This window comes from Rhamphochromis longiceps, linkage group LG7 (genome assembly GCF_057381845.1).
Source record: "Rhamphochromis longiceps isolate RC_006_pf linkage group LG7, R_longiceps_female_GT1.1, whole genome shotgun sequence".
Lineage (NCBI taxonomy): Eukaryota > Metazoa > Chordata > Actinopteri > Cichliformes > Cichlidae > Rhamphochromis > Rhamphochromis longiceps.
The window spans coordinates 41964589-41979258 of NC_140563.1; the positions used below are offsets into that span (position 1 = coordinate 41964589).

Genomic DNA, 14670 nt, shown 5'->3' on the forward strand with positions numbered 1-14670 from the left:
AACACTGAAACCGACCTGTATAACTTGCTTTACTGCAAATGTTATTTTAATTATTGCCATATTTTGATTTGATTTTCATAGATATTTAATAAATTACTGTAATGTATATTTAAATCAGCATATTTATAACATAACCCTGCATCAGACAGGCAACTTGTCCAGGGTGTACCACATCTCTCATCCTTTGACAGCTGGGACAGGCTCCAGCCCCCCCAATGATTCTGAACAGGATAAGTAGAATAAAATGGATGGTTGGGTTTTGACAACACTAACAATCTGTACTAAAGCTGAAAATAATTTTATCTTTTTTGGAGCTCTGACAGTGCAATTAAAATCATTTCAATGTTAATGGTTTAAATGTGCTTGCTTGCCTTTGGAGAAACATATTCACCTCATATTAAGCACAGTAAGCTAAATAAATCAAACTTAAATTTCAGGTAGATTTGTTTAGAAATGTGATACAGAATGCAGATGAAAGCAAAAGGAAGTTCCATATTAACAAAAAAAGGTCTCTATAAAGTGTTCATTTTATTTTACTTAATTATTTCTTTTGTATGAGGTTTCAGGGACAGATGCCATATCCCACAGAGCAGAGACAGATTCAAATCTCCCAACAGCAGATGGGTCTTTATATAAATACAAGCCAAATGAATTGCCTTGTTTACACAAAGAATATGTATTAATACTGCCTGAATAAGGAGCATAACTCTCAGTTTCTGAAGCCAGGTTTTTCAGTCACACGGAAGATAAACCACTTCCATATGAATCCCTCAAACACCATACATGACATTTTAAATACATGAGATAGTATTTTTTCAATTGCGTAACTATGCAGAAAAGTAAAAACATGATGCCCTTCTCTATGTTGCATTCTCTCTTGGGGTCAAATTCCTATGCCTCTAAAATCTGTGAGGCCTATTGATACACAGAAACAAACATTAACCCTTCCCCTACAATTTACATATGCATGTCTACACGAGGCTGTGCTTAACCTGTTGTGTGTGTGTGTGTGTGTGAGATTTACTTCTCTTTCCTCATGACATTTAGCAGTAGTGTATGTGATTGAGGGAGGAACACATAGACAAAAAGGGAGAGAAACTAAGCCACCCATTGCTAATTTGATAGCTTTACAATCAGATAACAAAAGAGGTTAACTTTGCCTGGGTGGGCTGTTGTGGAGCCCCAGGGTGAAACTCTCTGTTGCTCTCTGCCACACACACACACACACACACGCACGCACGCACGCACGCACGCACACCTACAATATTTTACAATTTAAGCAAAGGTCAACAAAACTTTAATACAAACAACTGACTGAAATGTATTATTAATCTTCAATATCATTTAACCAAATAATGAAAAGGAATATAGTCAACCCCCAGTGTGACAATAACCGCAAATACTTGAGACCCCCTTTACAACTACCTATTTTAATAGTTCAAACATCAAATACACCTGAAACTGTCATCCCAAAACACTTAAAAATCATTTCAAAGTCAAATTAGATTAAAAACGAGAGACAAAGACACACAAAGTACACAAATACGTGAAACACTTGAACAGCAGATGTCTACGCGGTGAACTGGCAGCGTAGACATCTGCAAATAATTTTGATCTATGGAAAAAATCTGTGAATACTGAACCGTTAATTGGGGGGGAGGTTCGACTGTATTATACTTGAGCAATATTACTTTTGATAATAATAATAATAATTCTGAAAACATTTTATTAAGATAACATTGGTCAGTCTGTTTTTAAAAAAGTGGCAGCAGGAGAGATGGAAGTGGTTGAAAGAGCTTTTCACTGAATGAACTAATGAAAAAAACTCTGTGCCAGAGATGTAACTAGATATGTGGGAAAATGTAATAATTTAAATATGCTATTCAGCATTTATATGGGATGTATTGGAGTGACTTCTTTGAAGTTGTGTAGGAAGTGTGTACTAAAGTAAAGGATGTAGATGGATGACTATTTAGCCAATGGTCAATTGCTGCTTTTTTTGGGTATGTGTGATCCTCATCATATCATCAGAACAGGAGGTAGCATCAAGGTGGTCAAAAAAAAAAAAAAAAGGAATGCAGCTGGTGGTGTCTTGACAAATTCGCCACCCCTCACCCCCTCCTAGAAGAACGCTAGAACACCCAAGTTTTAAACTCTACTGATTCCACTCCCAGTCACAAACACACACAGGGGCACATAGCCCCTCTGAAACAGCCACCCACAGAGATATCTGTAGGTCAGGTACTATAAATCAGACTGTTATTGATGCAGTGTAACTGTTTTAACATATTTTCCACAACCATGATAAAATATGGATCTGAATAATAAACATGAGCTGCTACTTTAGTATTACTTATGGATACACACATGCTTGTTAGGAAGCAGATAATTATTCAGCTTTATTCCTTCTTCAGTTAAATTCCTTTATTTTCTATTTTCCATGTTTTTAAATCAAGTCTTCATCTTAAAGCTACTTCTCATCCACAGCATTATGGTAAATTTTCTTAGTGAACCACTGCATGTTTGACTCTCCTTTTCCATATCCATTAGTTTTTGCATCTTTTATACATCTTCCCCCATCACCCAACAGTGGCACTGATCAAGACTGTGGTGGCAGCAAGCTAAACAATGAAACGCAGACATCCCACTTCCTCACAACATCTTCCAGCCCCTGCTGAGGAATTCCCAGACCAGATGGGATATGCAATCCCATTCGGAGTCTTCTGGGTCTGCCCCAGAGTCTTCCTCTATTTGGACATGCTGAGAATACCTCCACAAAGAGGGAGGTCTGGCTCAGGAGGGATAATAATTAGATACTCTGGATGCTCTAAAATGGCTACTTTGAACATAAAGGTAACGTGGATTGACTTCACCCTCCTCCTCCTTTTACTAAAGATGACCTTAGATTTACTGCTGAATACATTTGTTTAGCCTCCCTGCTACTACTACAACACCCACATACACCCTACACCAATCAGCTTGTTAATATCTTACATCATAAAATCTCTCGTGAACAAAACCACAAAATACAGTGAGGTAAGGCATCTCCCTGTTGACTCCTCTGTAGGGATGGGTACCGGTATCCGGTGCCATTATGGCAGCGGTTCTGACATAAACGGTAGTAACCAGACTGAAAAGCAGCGCACATTTCGGTGCTTTATTTCGGTGCTTTTTTTCCTGAGATGTCATACACTTTGAATTCTAGCCAATCATTTTACGTTTCCGAGGATAGTAGGCGGGTCCAGGTACGTACGTTCTTTTAGAGCAGAGCTACAGATTAACAATGCCCAAGGCGAAGTGGTCAAAAGTCTGGCTGTACTTCACAGCAAAAGATGCAAACTCAGCAGCCTGCAACAAGTGCTTTAAGCTGATACTGTGACACTGTGCAAAGGAGGTAACACCTCAAATCCGATGAAACACCTGGCGACGCATAGTGTTTTTTTTAAAAGCCAAAAAATGCGCCGTACTTGATAGCTTGCTGCGAGACCTCACACCGAGCGCATAAATAATTTCCCCCAGGGATCAATAAAGTATTCTGATTCTGATTCTGCGGGTGTGGTGCCTGTTATTGGACCCGGAGTTAGCAACATCCCCCAAAACACGAAGAGGAGAGTCCTGGCCCCTAGCCCTGCCAGTGTAGCAGAAATGATGACGAATGATGATGGCAGTAGCAGCCGTTCTTCTCTGCGTGAGTAGCTTCATGTTGTTCGTGTGTAATTTACGTTGAGTAGGCTAACCACGTTATTACATTAATGCATGTAAGGTGAACTAGCAAACATCATCATAGCTACATGCGGCTGTCCTCTTGTTTGATGGCAGATGCTCCCTTCACCCTGGCCAAAAAGGCTAAAATGACCAAAGAAAAAGTGGAAAACAGCTAAACATGAGAGGTTTTTGGACAAAGTTTGTGTTTTTTCCATTGATTAAGCACTGCTTCAAGCCAAGAGTGATGCCATATATGCCCCATAGCTGCAGAAAAGGCTAACATTGTTATCTTTTTACAAAAAAAACAGCTAAACATGAGAGGTTTTTGGACCAATTTTGTGTTCTCCATTCTTTAAGCACCGGTTTGAGCACCGGTTTGAGCACCGTTTAAGCACCTGCACCGTTTCAAAAGTACCAGTTTGGCACCGGTATCGGATAAAACCTAAACGATACCCATCCCTACTCCTCTGTGTGTGTGTGTGTGCGTGCGTGCGTGTTGGGGTGGGGTGAGAGGTGAGCCAAACCCTGTGATTTTATGCACGGCTTAACCACAAGTGCAAGTCTCTTTTCCATCTCCAACATAAGGAACATAAGAATGCTCAACATCTTCCCATGCTGTCAGCACTTTATTTCCTGGTAGTCTTGCCAGTAAAGAGTTCAGAAATGCTTCCACTTTCTTTCTGTGTTAAGCATATTTTCTTCATTTGTCCGTTGTGAACTTTTCGTCCCTGCAGACAACTTCACTCTAACCATCCACAAAAGATCATGAAAATCATGTACAAGTGTGTAGCACACCGCATAAACAAATATTTTCATAGACAGAAATACCTGACAGCGGCTGAATATATCACTGGGAGTGGGCTGGATGTTAAAGTGTTTGAGAACTCGAACCGCCTGGTCTCTGGCCTTTTCTGAGCAGGCTAGGGAGAGACAGCGACCCTCCGCCACCTGGGAACGCAACTGTACGGGAAGATACAGACAAACTATGTGTACCAGGAAACAAGTCAGACACACCAATGCATGAAAACAAGCGCACAGTGCATCAGCATTCCCTAGATTTTAGATTTGTTTTTGAGTTCATGTGTACTTACAGTTTGGAATGGTTGTCCACATGTAAGAATGACACGGCCTTCAGCCTGCGCTAACTGAGACACAACAAATTCACACAAGAATAAAAGAGTACAATAAATGTATGCGGTAATGACACTCATGCTTGAAATGTACTTTGGTACACTAAATTCTGAAAACATTATGGTATGTTTTTATATGGTAATATAGGTTCTGAAGATGCTACGGTACAGTAATTTTTGGCCTAGTAGAAGCAAGTCTAGGTGTAGGAACAGGTCTGCTCTAATTTGTGCAGATATTTATGATTTGAACTGACCAGGAAAACGTTATGAATAGCTAAAAGCGATCAGTTCTTTCTAATACCATTTGCATAAAAACTACAGGAGGAAAGACTTGTGGATACCTAATCATGCCATCTCTGGGCTTCAGCAGTGAAGTAGCTGTGGCGTGAGTCAAGCTTATATTTTTAGGATCATTAAGGCTGACATCAATACCATTAATAACATCACAATATAGCAGCGTAAGTATGTGGCAACATCCTTTGGAATGAGGTCATTCATTCAATTTATTTTTGATATGAATAAATGGGGTATGGAAAAAGTGAAAATTAAATGGTAACAGCACTGATTACCAAATATCTGATATTGTGACATCCCAAGGGCTTTTTCTGTGGAAAATGTGAATATTTAGAAAAACTAGCAGGACTAACCTTAGCTGCAACCCTGTGATCATCAGTGTTCTCCAATATGACCACGTCAACTCCTAAACAACGCAGGTATCTTCCGAGTCCCTGCAGCATGTTGTCACACACCACCCGCAACTGCTGAGGGGGTAGCGGTGGGGAATCTTCTGAAGGCTTCTCACCATACAAGACGCCTTTCTCTGGATCTGAACAAGAGGGGCTGACCCTTTGAGCCCCCTGACATTCCTAAATGGACAGAGACAATAATGTGATACTTAACCGATCCCCATAGGGGGATTTTCTTTTCACTTGCACCACAGTTCAGGGAGGCTATAGCACTGGGTGAGCTTTAAATCTGCACCCCTGGAGCTGCTAGGAACTGCTGAAGTGTCTTTGTCAATGACTTATTGTCCCTCCTTACAGGCTGAAGGCTCAAAAGTTGGGTTTTCAGTAAGAGGTTTTAGCATTTACATGTAACATGAAAATTTATCACAGAAGAATGAATAGCTAAATTAGCAGATTCTGCTTTACATGTAAATAGGTTGGTCGCTGTCTATGAAGCGGAACCAACACCTACAGTAATCCTGCTGGTGACTGCAATCATGTTTCTGCATGAAATTCTGCATTAAAAAGGCAAAAAAAACTAACTGAATACATACTCTTTGCTTCAAGTATTAAAATGCCACTCTGATGCAAAGACCCTCTATAAGGAAACTGTTTACTAGGTCCCTTGTTTGGTTTTGGTCTCAACAACACTGATAATTGTTAATTGCATTCACAGTAGAATTCCAACATGTCCAGGTTGAGTATAAGGTTATGAAACCTACCAAAAACAAATAAAAGTAAAATATGAACAAAGCAGGTCAAGTATATTAATGAACTTTTGTGAAATAGTGGGAAAAATATTTAAAACTGAACTCTTGAAATAAATATAAAGATAAAACAGCTTTTAAATTTCTCTACCTCTTAGACCAGCAAGCACAGTTACTACATGTTTCATCAAGTCAACTAATGAGGGAAAAAAAATCTATATAAGGTTGCGGCTCAGGTGGTAGAGTATATGTTTTCTTAACGTAAGATAAGAAGTTTGACTTGAAAATTGCTTATCTTATCACTCATGGCAGTGACTTTTATTTCTCTACTTTTTGTTCTCCCCCATCCGAAATGAGTTCAGCGTCTTTGGTTTTTACACACAGGTGTAAAGGTTTGACTATTACACACACACACACACACACACACACACACACACACACACACACACACACACACACACACACACACACACACACACACACACACACAGGTCTGAATGCTGCAGAGTTACTGCAACAGCCAGTTCTGCTCCTGTTAATAATGTCTAATAACGATGTCAATAAATCAAACAGCTGAATATTCATAGTTTATTAGCTATACCAACTCACACACACAGACACACCTTTCTACCTACCTATCTAGATATAGATATAAAGATGTATTAAAAAAAAGAAGAAAAGGCAACTGATCCCTGACCTCTTTCTCAAGGGTCTGTTTTGTTTGCTTGTCCTTTTTCTCCTTCAGCTTCTTGTCTCTGCTCTTCTCTGATTGGCTTGAAGATATGCTGCGCAGGTCATCAGGCAGCCCAAAAGATGCTGGGTTGCGGGAGAGGACAGAGTACACTTCCAGCAAACAGTAGGCATCTGCCACTAGAAGATGTTAAGAAGCAAAAGAAAGAGAGGGGGAAAAGGGGGGATTTATTGGTTTGCAGTTCATCAGGGGATAACAAAATAATCTCTGATATTCTATTGAGAAGAGAGCAGCGACCATCTGTCTCTCTGTCATTGTCTGTCTGTGCATGCACAATACCTTACCTGCATATCTAATTTGGCTGATGCGTAGAGGCCGCTTCTCCCAGTTGGACATCTGCTCTGTCTTGTCCAGGGGCCTTCCCAGGACCTGTTGTACCAACAGACTGAGGCCCTTTTCTGCACAGTCCTCTCCCACCAGTACCTCTTTAGGGCCATTTTGAGTCCGGCTGAGTGCACTATGTTGAATCTACATTACAAATTACAGACATAAAATAGCATAAAACAATCATTTATTTTAAACAGTGCAGGACTTCATTTAGAAACTGCGTTATATTAAGTTATGGAAATGAAAAGAAAGATTACTTTTTTATGTATACTTAGAAGATCAAGCATCCCCTCCATTTTCAGTGGGTCCTCTTGTAACTGGGGCCAGGTGGCCAACAGACACTTAAGATCACTGGCCATACCATATCCTGAATTGCAATAAAAGGAGAAATGTAGGAGACCAAAGTATGTAAAAAGAAAAAAAAAAAGGCGAATGACTTGGATATAACACTGAATACATGCTAACCTAGTTTAAGGACACTTTGTTGGGAGAACAAGCTCCTGATGAAACAAATTGTTTCTGGGTGCTCACAGAATCTCCTAGCACAGAGGTCTATTAGGAAAACCTGATCAGAAACTGCAAGTTGTATCAGGGCCACTTGCTGAGTTGAGATACAGCCAAATGTTGGCTGCCACTCCATGTCAACTCCGACTACAACACCTTTCTAAGAAAGGACAGATAGCAGAACACAGGAGAGAAAGTTGAGTAATACATGATTGCAAATACAGACTTTTCCCATCATTAGGTGCTGTTTAATCCTCTGTACCTTGAGCAGAATGCTTTGACATCTCTCGAGAGCTTCTGGTGTGTCCACAAAGTGCACCTTGTCTTTGGTAAGTGGCACTTGGTAGAACTTCTCACAGTGAGACTGAGCTAGCTCCCACTCCTCAGTTTCTGCAGTATCACTCAGAGATATCTGTCTGAGCAGAGGTGAGAAATGTGTATTTTTTATGAATGTGCAAATAAAAGACTGTGTGCTCTATAATGGCAAACTGATAACCAAATAGGAGGGAAAAAAGTGACTAAAACAATGCATTAGGTGTTATGAATGAGTCGAGTGAATCAGCGAAATATGTAAATAGTGAAAAAGAACCAAGTGAGCACAAAAGCTTTGTTTATAAGACTGCATTGAGAAGCTGTTGCAAAAGCAGGATGAAATCAGTAAGCAATATGTGAGAAACAGGATGTGGAGAAGAAAAATTAGACTCCACAGTTCCCTTTATATAAAAAATACAGTTTGTACATACCACAATTTGCGTAACAGAAGATGTTTATACATGTTCTGGCCAACTTACTGTAGAGCACGTGGTAGACTCTGCTGGGTTTCCCATACTCCACAGGGAAGTCGATATCTGGGGATGCTGTATCTCAGTGACCACTGGGAGGCTTTCCGAAGACAAGAGTACTTCACCAACATCTCCACCAAGTGGATCTGCAGCTCAAGGTCATCTGCCACTACATACTATACATACACAACAATAAACTTACTGCATACAAGACATAGCGCCATACAAATTTAGGCTTCATCAAGTCACATATAAACACATACAAACCCACTTGTACATGGTCAATCCAGTTCTCTTCTGTCATGCCTTTCTACGAAGAAAAAAAGATACAAAATGCTATTTTTAATTATTCTTCATTACAATTTTTAATCTACAATGTGAGGAGAATTTGGCAGCTAAACAATAGGGTACTGCTAAACTGAAAATTCAATAATAATAATATCTGATCATATTGTCTACTAGTCCTCAGTCTACATTTTCATCCTCTGCAAGCAGTGTCAGTTAAAGTGACGGTAAGACTTAATTATCTTCTCTAACTTATCGAAACAAATCATTTCTTCTCTTAAGCACACAGACGTGGGTTTCAAAAGCTTTTAGTAAACTTTATATTTCCCCTTTTGTGCATTTATGTCACACAATTAGATTTGACACTCTCTTACCACATTCTGCTTTTTTGTTTAAATTGCACTTTGAACTGCTACTTCACAAAAAATAATACATACAGTCAAGTGGAAAAATAAGTTCTATTGACTAAACTAAGTATACCTATTGATTCTATAGCTTGCAGAACAAACTTTAGCAGCATTAACTTGAAGTAGTTATTTTCTGTATGACTTTATCACTCTCTCACATCATTGTGGAGGAATGTGGCCCACTCTTCCTTACAACATTGCTTTAGTTCATTGAGTTTTGCAGGCAGTTGTTTATGCACAGTTCTCTTAATGTCCCGCCGCAGCATTTCAAGCAGACTGAGGTTTGGACTTTGACTGGGCCATTGCAACACATTGAATCTTTTCTTTTTCAGCCATGTTGTTGTATATTTGCTGCTGTGATTGGGATCATTGACCTGTTGCATGAAGTAATTTCAGCCCAGCTTTAGCTGTCAGACAGATGGCCTCACATCTGACTCTAGAACACTTTGTTATACCGAGGAGTTCATGGCTGACTCAGTAACTGCAAGGCACCGAAGTCCTGTGGCTGCAAAACAAATCTCTCCACTACTGTGCTTGACAGTTGGTATGAGGTGTTTGTGCGTTGCTTAGTTTTCACCAAACATGGAGCCATGCATTATGATCAAGCATCTCCACTTTGGTTCCATTTGTCCAAGTACATTGTCCCAGAAGACTTGCTGTCACGTTCTTTTTAGAGGGAGGAAGCTTTTCTCTTGGCAACCCTTCCAAACAAGCCACAGTTGTTCAGTTTTCTAACTGTACCCTACTTCAGTTCTTCACATGCTAACTGAAGCTATAGTCCTGGGATTTCTGAGCATTGCACAGTCTGACCTTGGAGTGAAATTTGCTGGGACATGGACTGCTGGGAAGATTATGGCACTGTGTTAACGCATAGCTGAACGCTCCAGACCAGAAAACTGCCAAATCAATCAACTGTATTTGATTAGCAGAACCTGGCTGCTACATCACCTTTTAAGTTCCTATAAAAGTAGTAAGAGTGGACTGCATAGAATTTCGTGAAAACATTTACTCTCACATAGCTGTATATCACTACGTAAAAACTAAAGCACAGCTCACTGAACTGTAAGTTAGCAGGGAAACTCACGAGCTTGTTAAACACACTGATCACATTTATGCCCCTCCTAATGAGTTTAGAGTTTATTTAATGTTTTGTAAAGCGTTCTCGAGTTTCTTGAATGGTGCTGTACAAATCTAAGTTATTTGTTTGTTTTTTACTGGCAAAAAACAAACAGATGTCAGAAATAATTTTTTGTTGGAAAACAAACAAAAATTATATCTGTCTTCCATTTTCATTGGTTTACTTTACTCTGAACAGTTTAGCTAAAGAAATAAAGGTGAATGCTGATGACAGCACGTAATAAAAAATAATGACGTTGAAATAAAACTGAACGTCTGCTCCATCACTTACCTCCACAAACCTCTTGTACATGAGGAAACGCAGAGAGTCTAGTCTCCTCTTGTGCAGTGCATTGGGACACAGTCCTGCACCAAAAAGACAAGGTCACTACAATTTCTGCCCGAGACATCCACCTGCAATATGCATGAACGAAACATGCACCCAATCATCCACCTTTATCAATCTTGAATTTCTCCATGAGTCGCAGGACGTGTTTGGTGAGCATTTTCGGTTGAATCTGTTCCATCCGTTGTTTGGTCAGATTAAGGCGAGGGAACTGACTGTGGAAACATGCGTACCCACACAGTTACACAACTTTTTTCTTTTTCTTTTAAGGCTCTGCATGTCGACACCTGTATCAAGTTCACATACGTGTACCATACCTGTTTAGCTCTTCCACACAGAAGCTGGGGTGACACCAAGAGTCTAGAAGTTTAACCAATCGTTCCTCTAGATGACTGTAGCCTGAGACAAAGGACACAGCCACCGACATCTTATCCTGCACGATTAGTGGTACACACATCTGCAGAATAACATAGGAGATGAAAATTTAGGAAGTTGGATAGAGATTTAATAGTGAGTTTATATAGAAGACATTTGATGGTTAATTAATAAATAAATACAAGGACAACAAAGACTGGATATCTCACCTCCTCCATATTTAACTCTTCCTGTAAGTTCAGCTTAATACCGAGCGTTGCTGCCTGTGGGGGTTATAAATTTCACTTTCTATGATTTTATTTTGTCTTAAACATTTCTGCAATAACAACAATAATATCATGAAATCATGCACCCACCTCTTTGTAGAAGCTGAGAGCATGCAACCAAGTAATGTGCAATCGGAGTATGGCTGGATCCAGTGAACTGAGTTGGTAGATGTTTATGAGACTGTCTACAAAGTTTGGCTGGGTATCTGTTAGCAAGTTGAGAGCACGCTGTTGGAGTGCCACTGCTTGCTGTTCCGACACTGAACTCAGATTGACCTGTATGAAGAACACAAACCCCCAATCCAAAACAGAAATCAAAAACACCCTTTTAAAACACTAAAGAATACTACACTACTACAGAGGTGTTAATGAGAAGGTTTGTTAGTCTGCACTAATAAAATAAATTGCTCAGGTATTCATTTTCAAATATCTCAATGATGGCACAACTATAAAGTCAGCAAACCTTTGTGTACAGTTCAAAATCACAAAAGGATGAAAAAGTCGGACTGCTAACCACAACAGCAGGTTTGTAACTGCTTGCCTATCTACCTGAGGATGTTCCTTAATCCATGTCTGGAATTCCATGAGTATGTGATGGCCAAGGGTGTGGCTCCGACCTTTCTGTTTGCCCGGACAACTCTCCAGGATTGTTAGTAAGGCCTCTAGAGGCTCAGACAGCTTTGAAAATCCCTGGAGGGCTGCCAAATGTAGCTGTGGGTGGACAGAGGAGAAGGGAGTGGTAAAACTATAATAGAGGAGAAGGTTGAATGAATGTATAAAACATTAAAGTGTGATGGTAGATTACTTCGAATCTAAACCTTGTGGACAACTCTGAGCACTTGCTTACTCTGTTTTATTATTATGACTTTAAAGTGGATCTTTCAAAAATGTTTTTGTGAAGCCAAAGTGTTACACTCAAGTTAGAGTCAGAAAATGCCTTAACTCCATCAGCATATATGAGTCTTTTGAGACATTTTGTGTAAAAAGTAATAAAAAAAAAAAAACAATCTCTAACTTCCTACACGAGAAAATAATATATGAGTGACAAATCCAGACTCTGTTTTAATTTGCAAACCAGATGTTAAGCACTCAATATCCTACTCACACAGATCTCAAGTTCATTCAGAGCAACACAAATTCCTTCCTACTGACAGGCAGTCTGGTTTCCTCATTAACACACACACACACACACACATACACAGGTGAGCTTCATTTAAGGATTCAGGGTTTTCTCTCACTTGTTCCTTCCTGTGCAAATGCTTCATACAGACACACAAAAGCTCCAATCCTGCTACCTTTGTAAACACACACACTCAGTATTGCATATATGGACCTGACACACGCTGTGAAAGTGACTCTTACCATCTGCAGATCTTTCCGGTTCCACAGATCGAAGAGTTGGTCTCTCAGCACGGCAGGGTCAAGACCTGGGGGCATATTGCACACACAGGCACAGAGACAATCACACACACACACAGTGGGATTTCACTTTGACCTTTGACATGTTAAGGAATCAGAGGTGGAGTTATACTTATTTTAAACTAAAACTATTTCAATGGATGTCTTTTTGGGGTATTATAAGAGCTCTTTTTGTGAAAACTGACCTGTTCAAAGATGCAAATCCTCTGAAAAAAACCCCAAAAGCCACAAGTTGGCGCTATACGTTTTGCACAGATTTAAAGCAATTTATACTGTTGACCCCCTCCCCAATTCTTGTAAACAAAAGGTTAAATTTGTTTGCCCAATCTTTTGAATTCTTATTTTCTGTCTCACATAATTCTTAACTTGGCAGTAACATGATCCACTAGAAAATACTGTTACAAGAGGCATAGCAGAGCAGCCATAACGTCAAACATTATTTCTTTAACAGGCACAGCAGAGCAGCCATAACATCGGATTAACAGCTGAGGCTGGTTGGACAGTAGAGGAACCGAGCATTAGCTCTGCATTCCAGCTGAATGTGCAGCCAAAATACTCCAGAGAAGACTCTCGAAGCACATTTTAGGAATGCCATGGTGGGTACGAGAGCTTGGAAACAAGAGAAGCTGTGAGCATGCGTGTGTGTTTTACAATTTGTGTCTGCCTGTGCGTGTGTTCCACGGAGCATTCCCAAAAACTCCAGCTTCTTTCTCTGTCACTCATGCTGTGTGGCCTCCACCGTATCTGCCCCCACCGCCGCAACCCTTCTTCCTTCCCAGGGCTACTTTTCCTGTTCTCCTCTCCCTCCCTGCACCAGTCTCTCTTGATTTTGTCTCGGATTTCCCCAGGAAAAGGCTATGCGCTGGTCATGGTGTAAAAAATACAGCCTTCCTGATGCATAGCCTGGGAAAGCAGACGAAAAGACCTCTCCCTCCTCTCTCTGAGCTGGCCTCTTTCTTTGCTGCACCTCTCCTGGTGTGACACTTTTTGCCTATTATGTTCCCCGTTAAAGATGAATTTTACATTCATCTTCCTGCAGCGGCCCTTTTAGTAGAGCTTGTTTTTGTTTTCTCCCCTCAATCAATCAACATTTCCTTTCAATTCTCCAGCTTCTCTTAATAAACTCACGCTAAATTAGTGAATTTGCAATTCACTAAATTGCAGCAATACTGGTATAATAATATTGCCTAATTTTATCTCACTTTTATGTTGACTCTATTTGGATTTCTTATTCATGAAAATGCTAGTTGCACTACATCAGTGTATTGCCATGTTTTGATCCACAAAGAGCAAACTTTACATTTGTTTTAGATCATTTCCTAAAATCTATCGGTGTTTTTAATTTAATTCTACTTGACATTAAATTATATTCAGCTACTTGACAAAACTGCTTTTTTATTACCCACGGTGGCTTTGTATGAAATGGATTATGACATGCATAAAAAACAGCATCACAAAAGTCCACTTAACGGTTCTCAACATTTGAAAGGCCGCCGAGTTTCCTTTTCTGTTATGCACCCTGCCCGCGCTCATTCATCCTGCTGCCGAACATGCATAGGGTACGTGCACAGGGACTCACACAAACACCACAACCCACTTCAGTCTCGCTGTTTGTATGAGAAGGGGAGAGAGGAGAGGAATGTTGAGCATGTAGCTTCTTTACACTCTTGGCTAGTGGATGAATGACAGAGCTAGAGGCTCCCCATTCATTATAACATAATAACCCTATCACCACATACAAATACAGAGACACATGCAGAGAACATGCACTCATTCACCCCTTAGAAGGTGACTCGTTTCCTTTCTTTTTTGTGAACGTGAGAAA

General features: G+C 40.0%; 1 protein-coding gene across 2 annotated transcripts in view; it reads right to left on the reverse strand.

The window, feature by feature from the left end:
* The window catches only part of exd3 (exonuclease 3'-5' domain containing 3), a 48233-nt gene that overhangs the window by 28311 nt on the left and 5252 nt on the right, over window positions 1–14670 (reverse strand). For both annotated transcript variants that reach the window (XM_085413694.1, XM_085413695.1), the window contains exons 3-19: window positions 12789–12853; window positions 11976–12137; window positions 11517–11702; window positions 11370–11423; window positions 11103–11242; window positions 10894–11000; window positions 10732–10805; window positions 8903–8941; window positions 8641–8807; window positions 8112–8265; window positions 7811–8009; window positions 7603–7712; window positions 7303–7486; window positions 6965–7137; window positions 5483–5701; window positions 4797–4850; window positions 4534–4665 (exon numbers count right to left, since the gene is read on the reverse strand). In XM_085413694.1, the coding sequence (XP_085269820.1) occupies window positions 4534–4665; window positions 4797–4850; window positions 5483–5701; window positions 6965–7137; window positions 7303–7486; window positions 7603–7712; window positions 7811–8009; window positions 8112–8265; window positions 8641–8807; window positions 8903–8941; window positions 10732–10805; window positions 10894–11000; window positions 11103–11242; window positions 11370–11423; window positions 11517–11702; window positions 11976–12137; window positions 12789–12853 (2219 nt within the window). The remainder of the gene's footprint in view (window positions 1–4533; window positions 4666–4796; window positions 4851–5482; window positions 5702–6964; window positions 7138–7302; window positions 7487–7602; window positions 7713–7810; window positions 8010–8111; window positions 8266–8640; window positions 8808–8902; window positions 8942–10731; window positions 10806–10893; window positions 11001–11102; window positions 11243–11369; window positions 11424–11516; window positions 11703–11975; window positions 12138–12788; window positions 12854–14670) is intronic.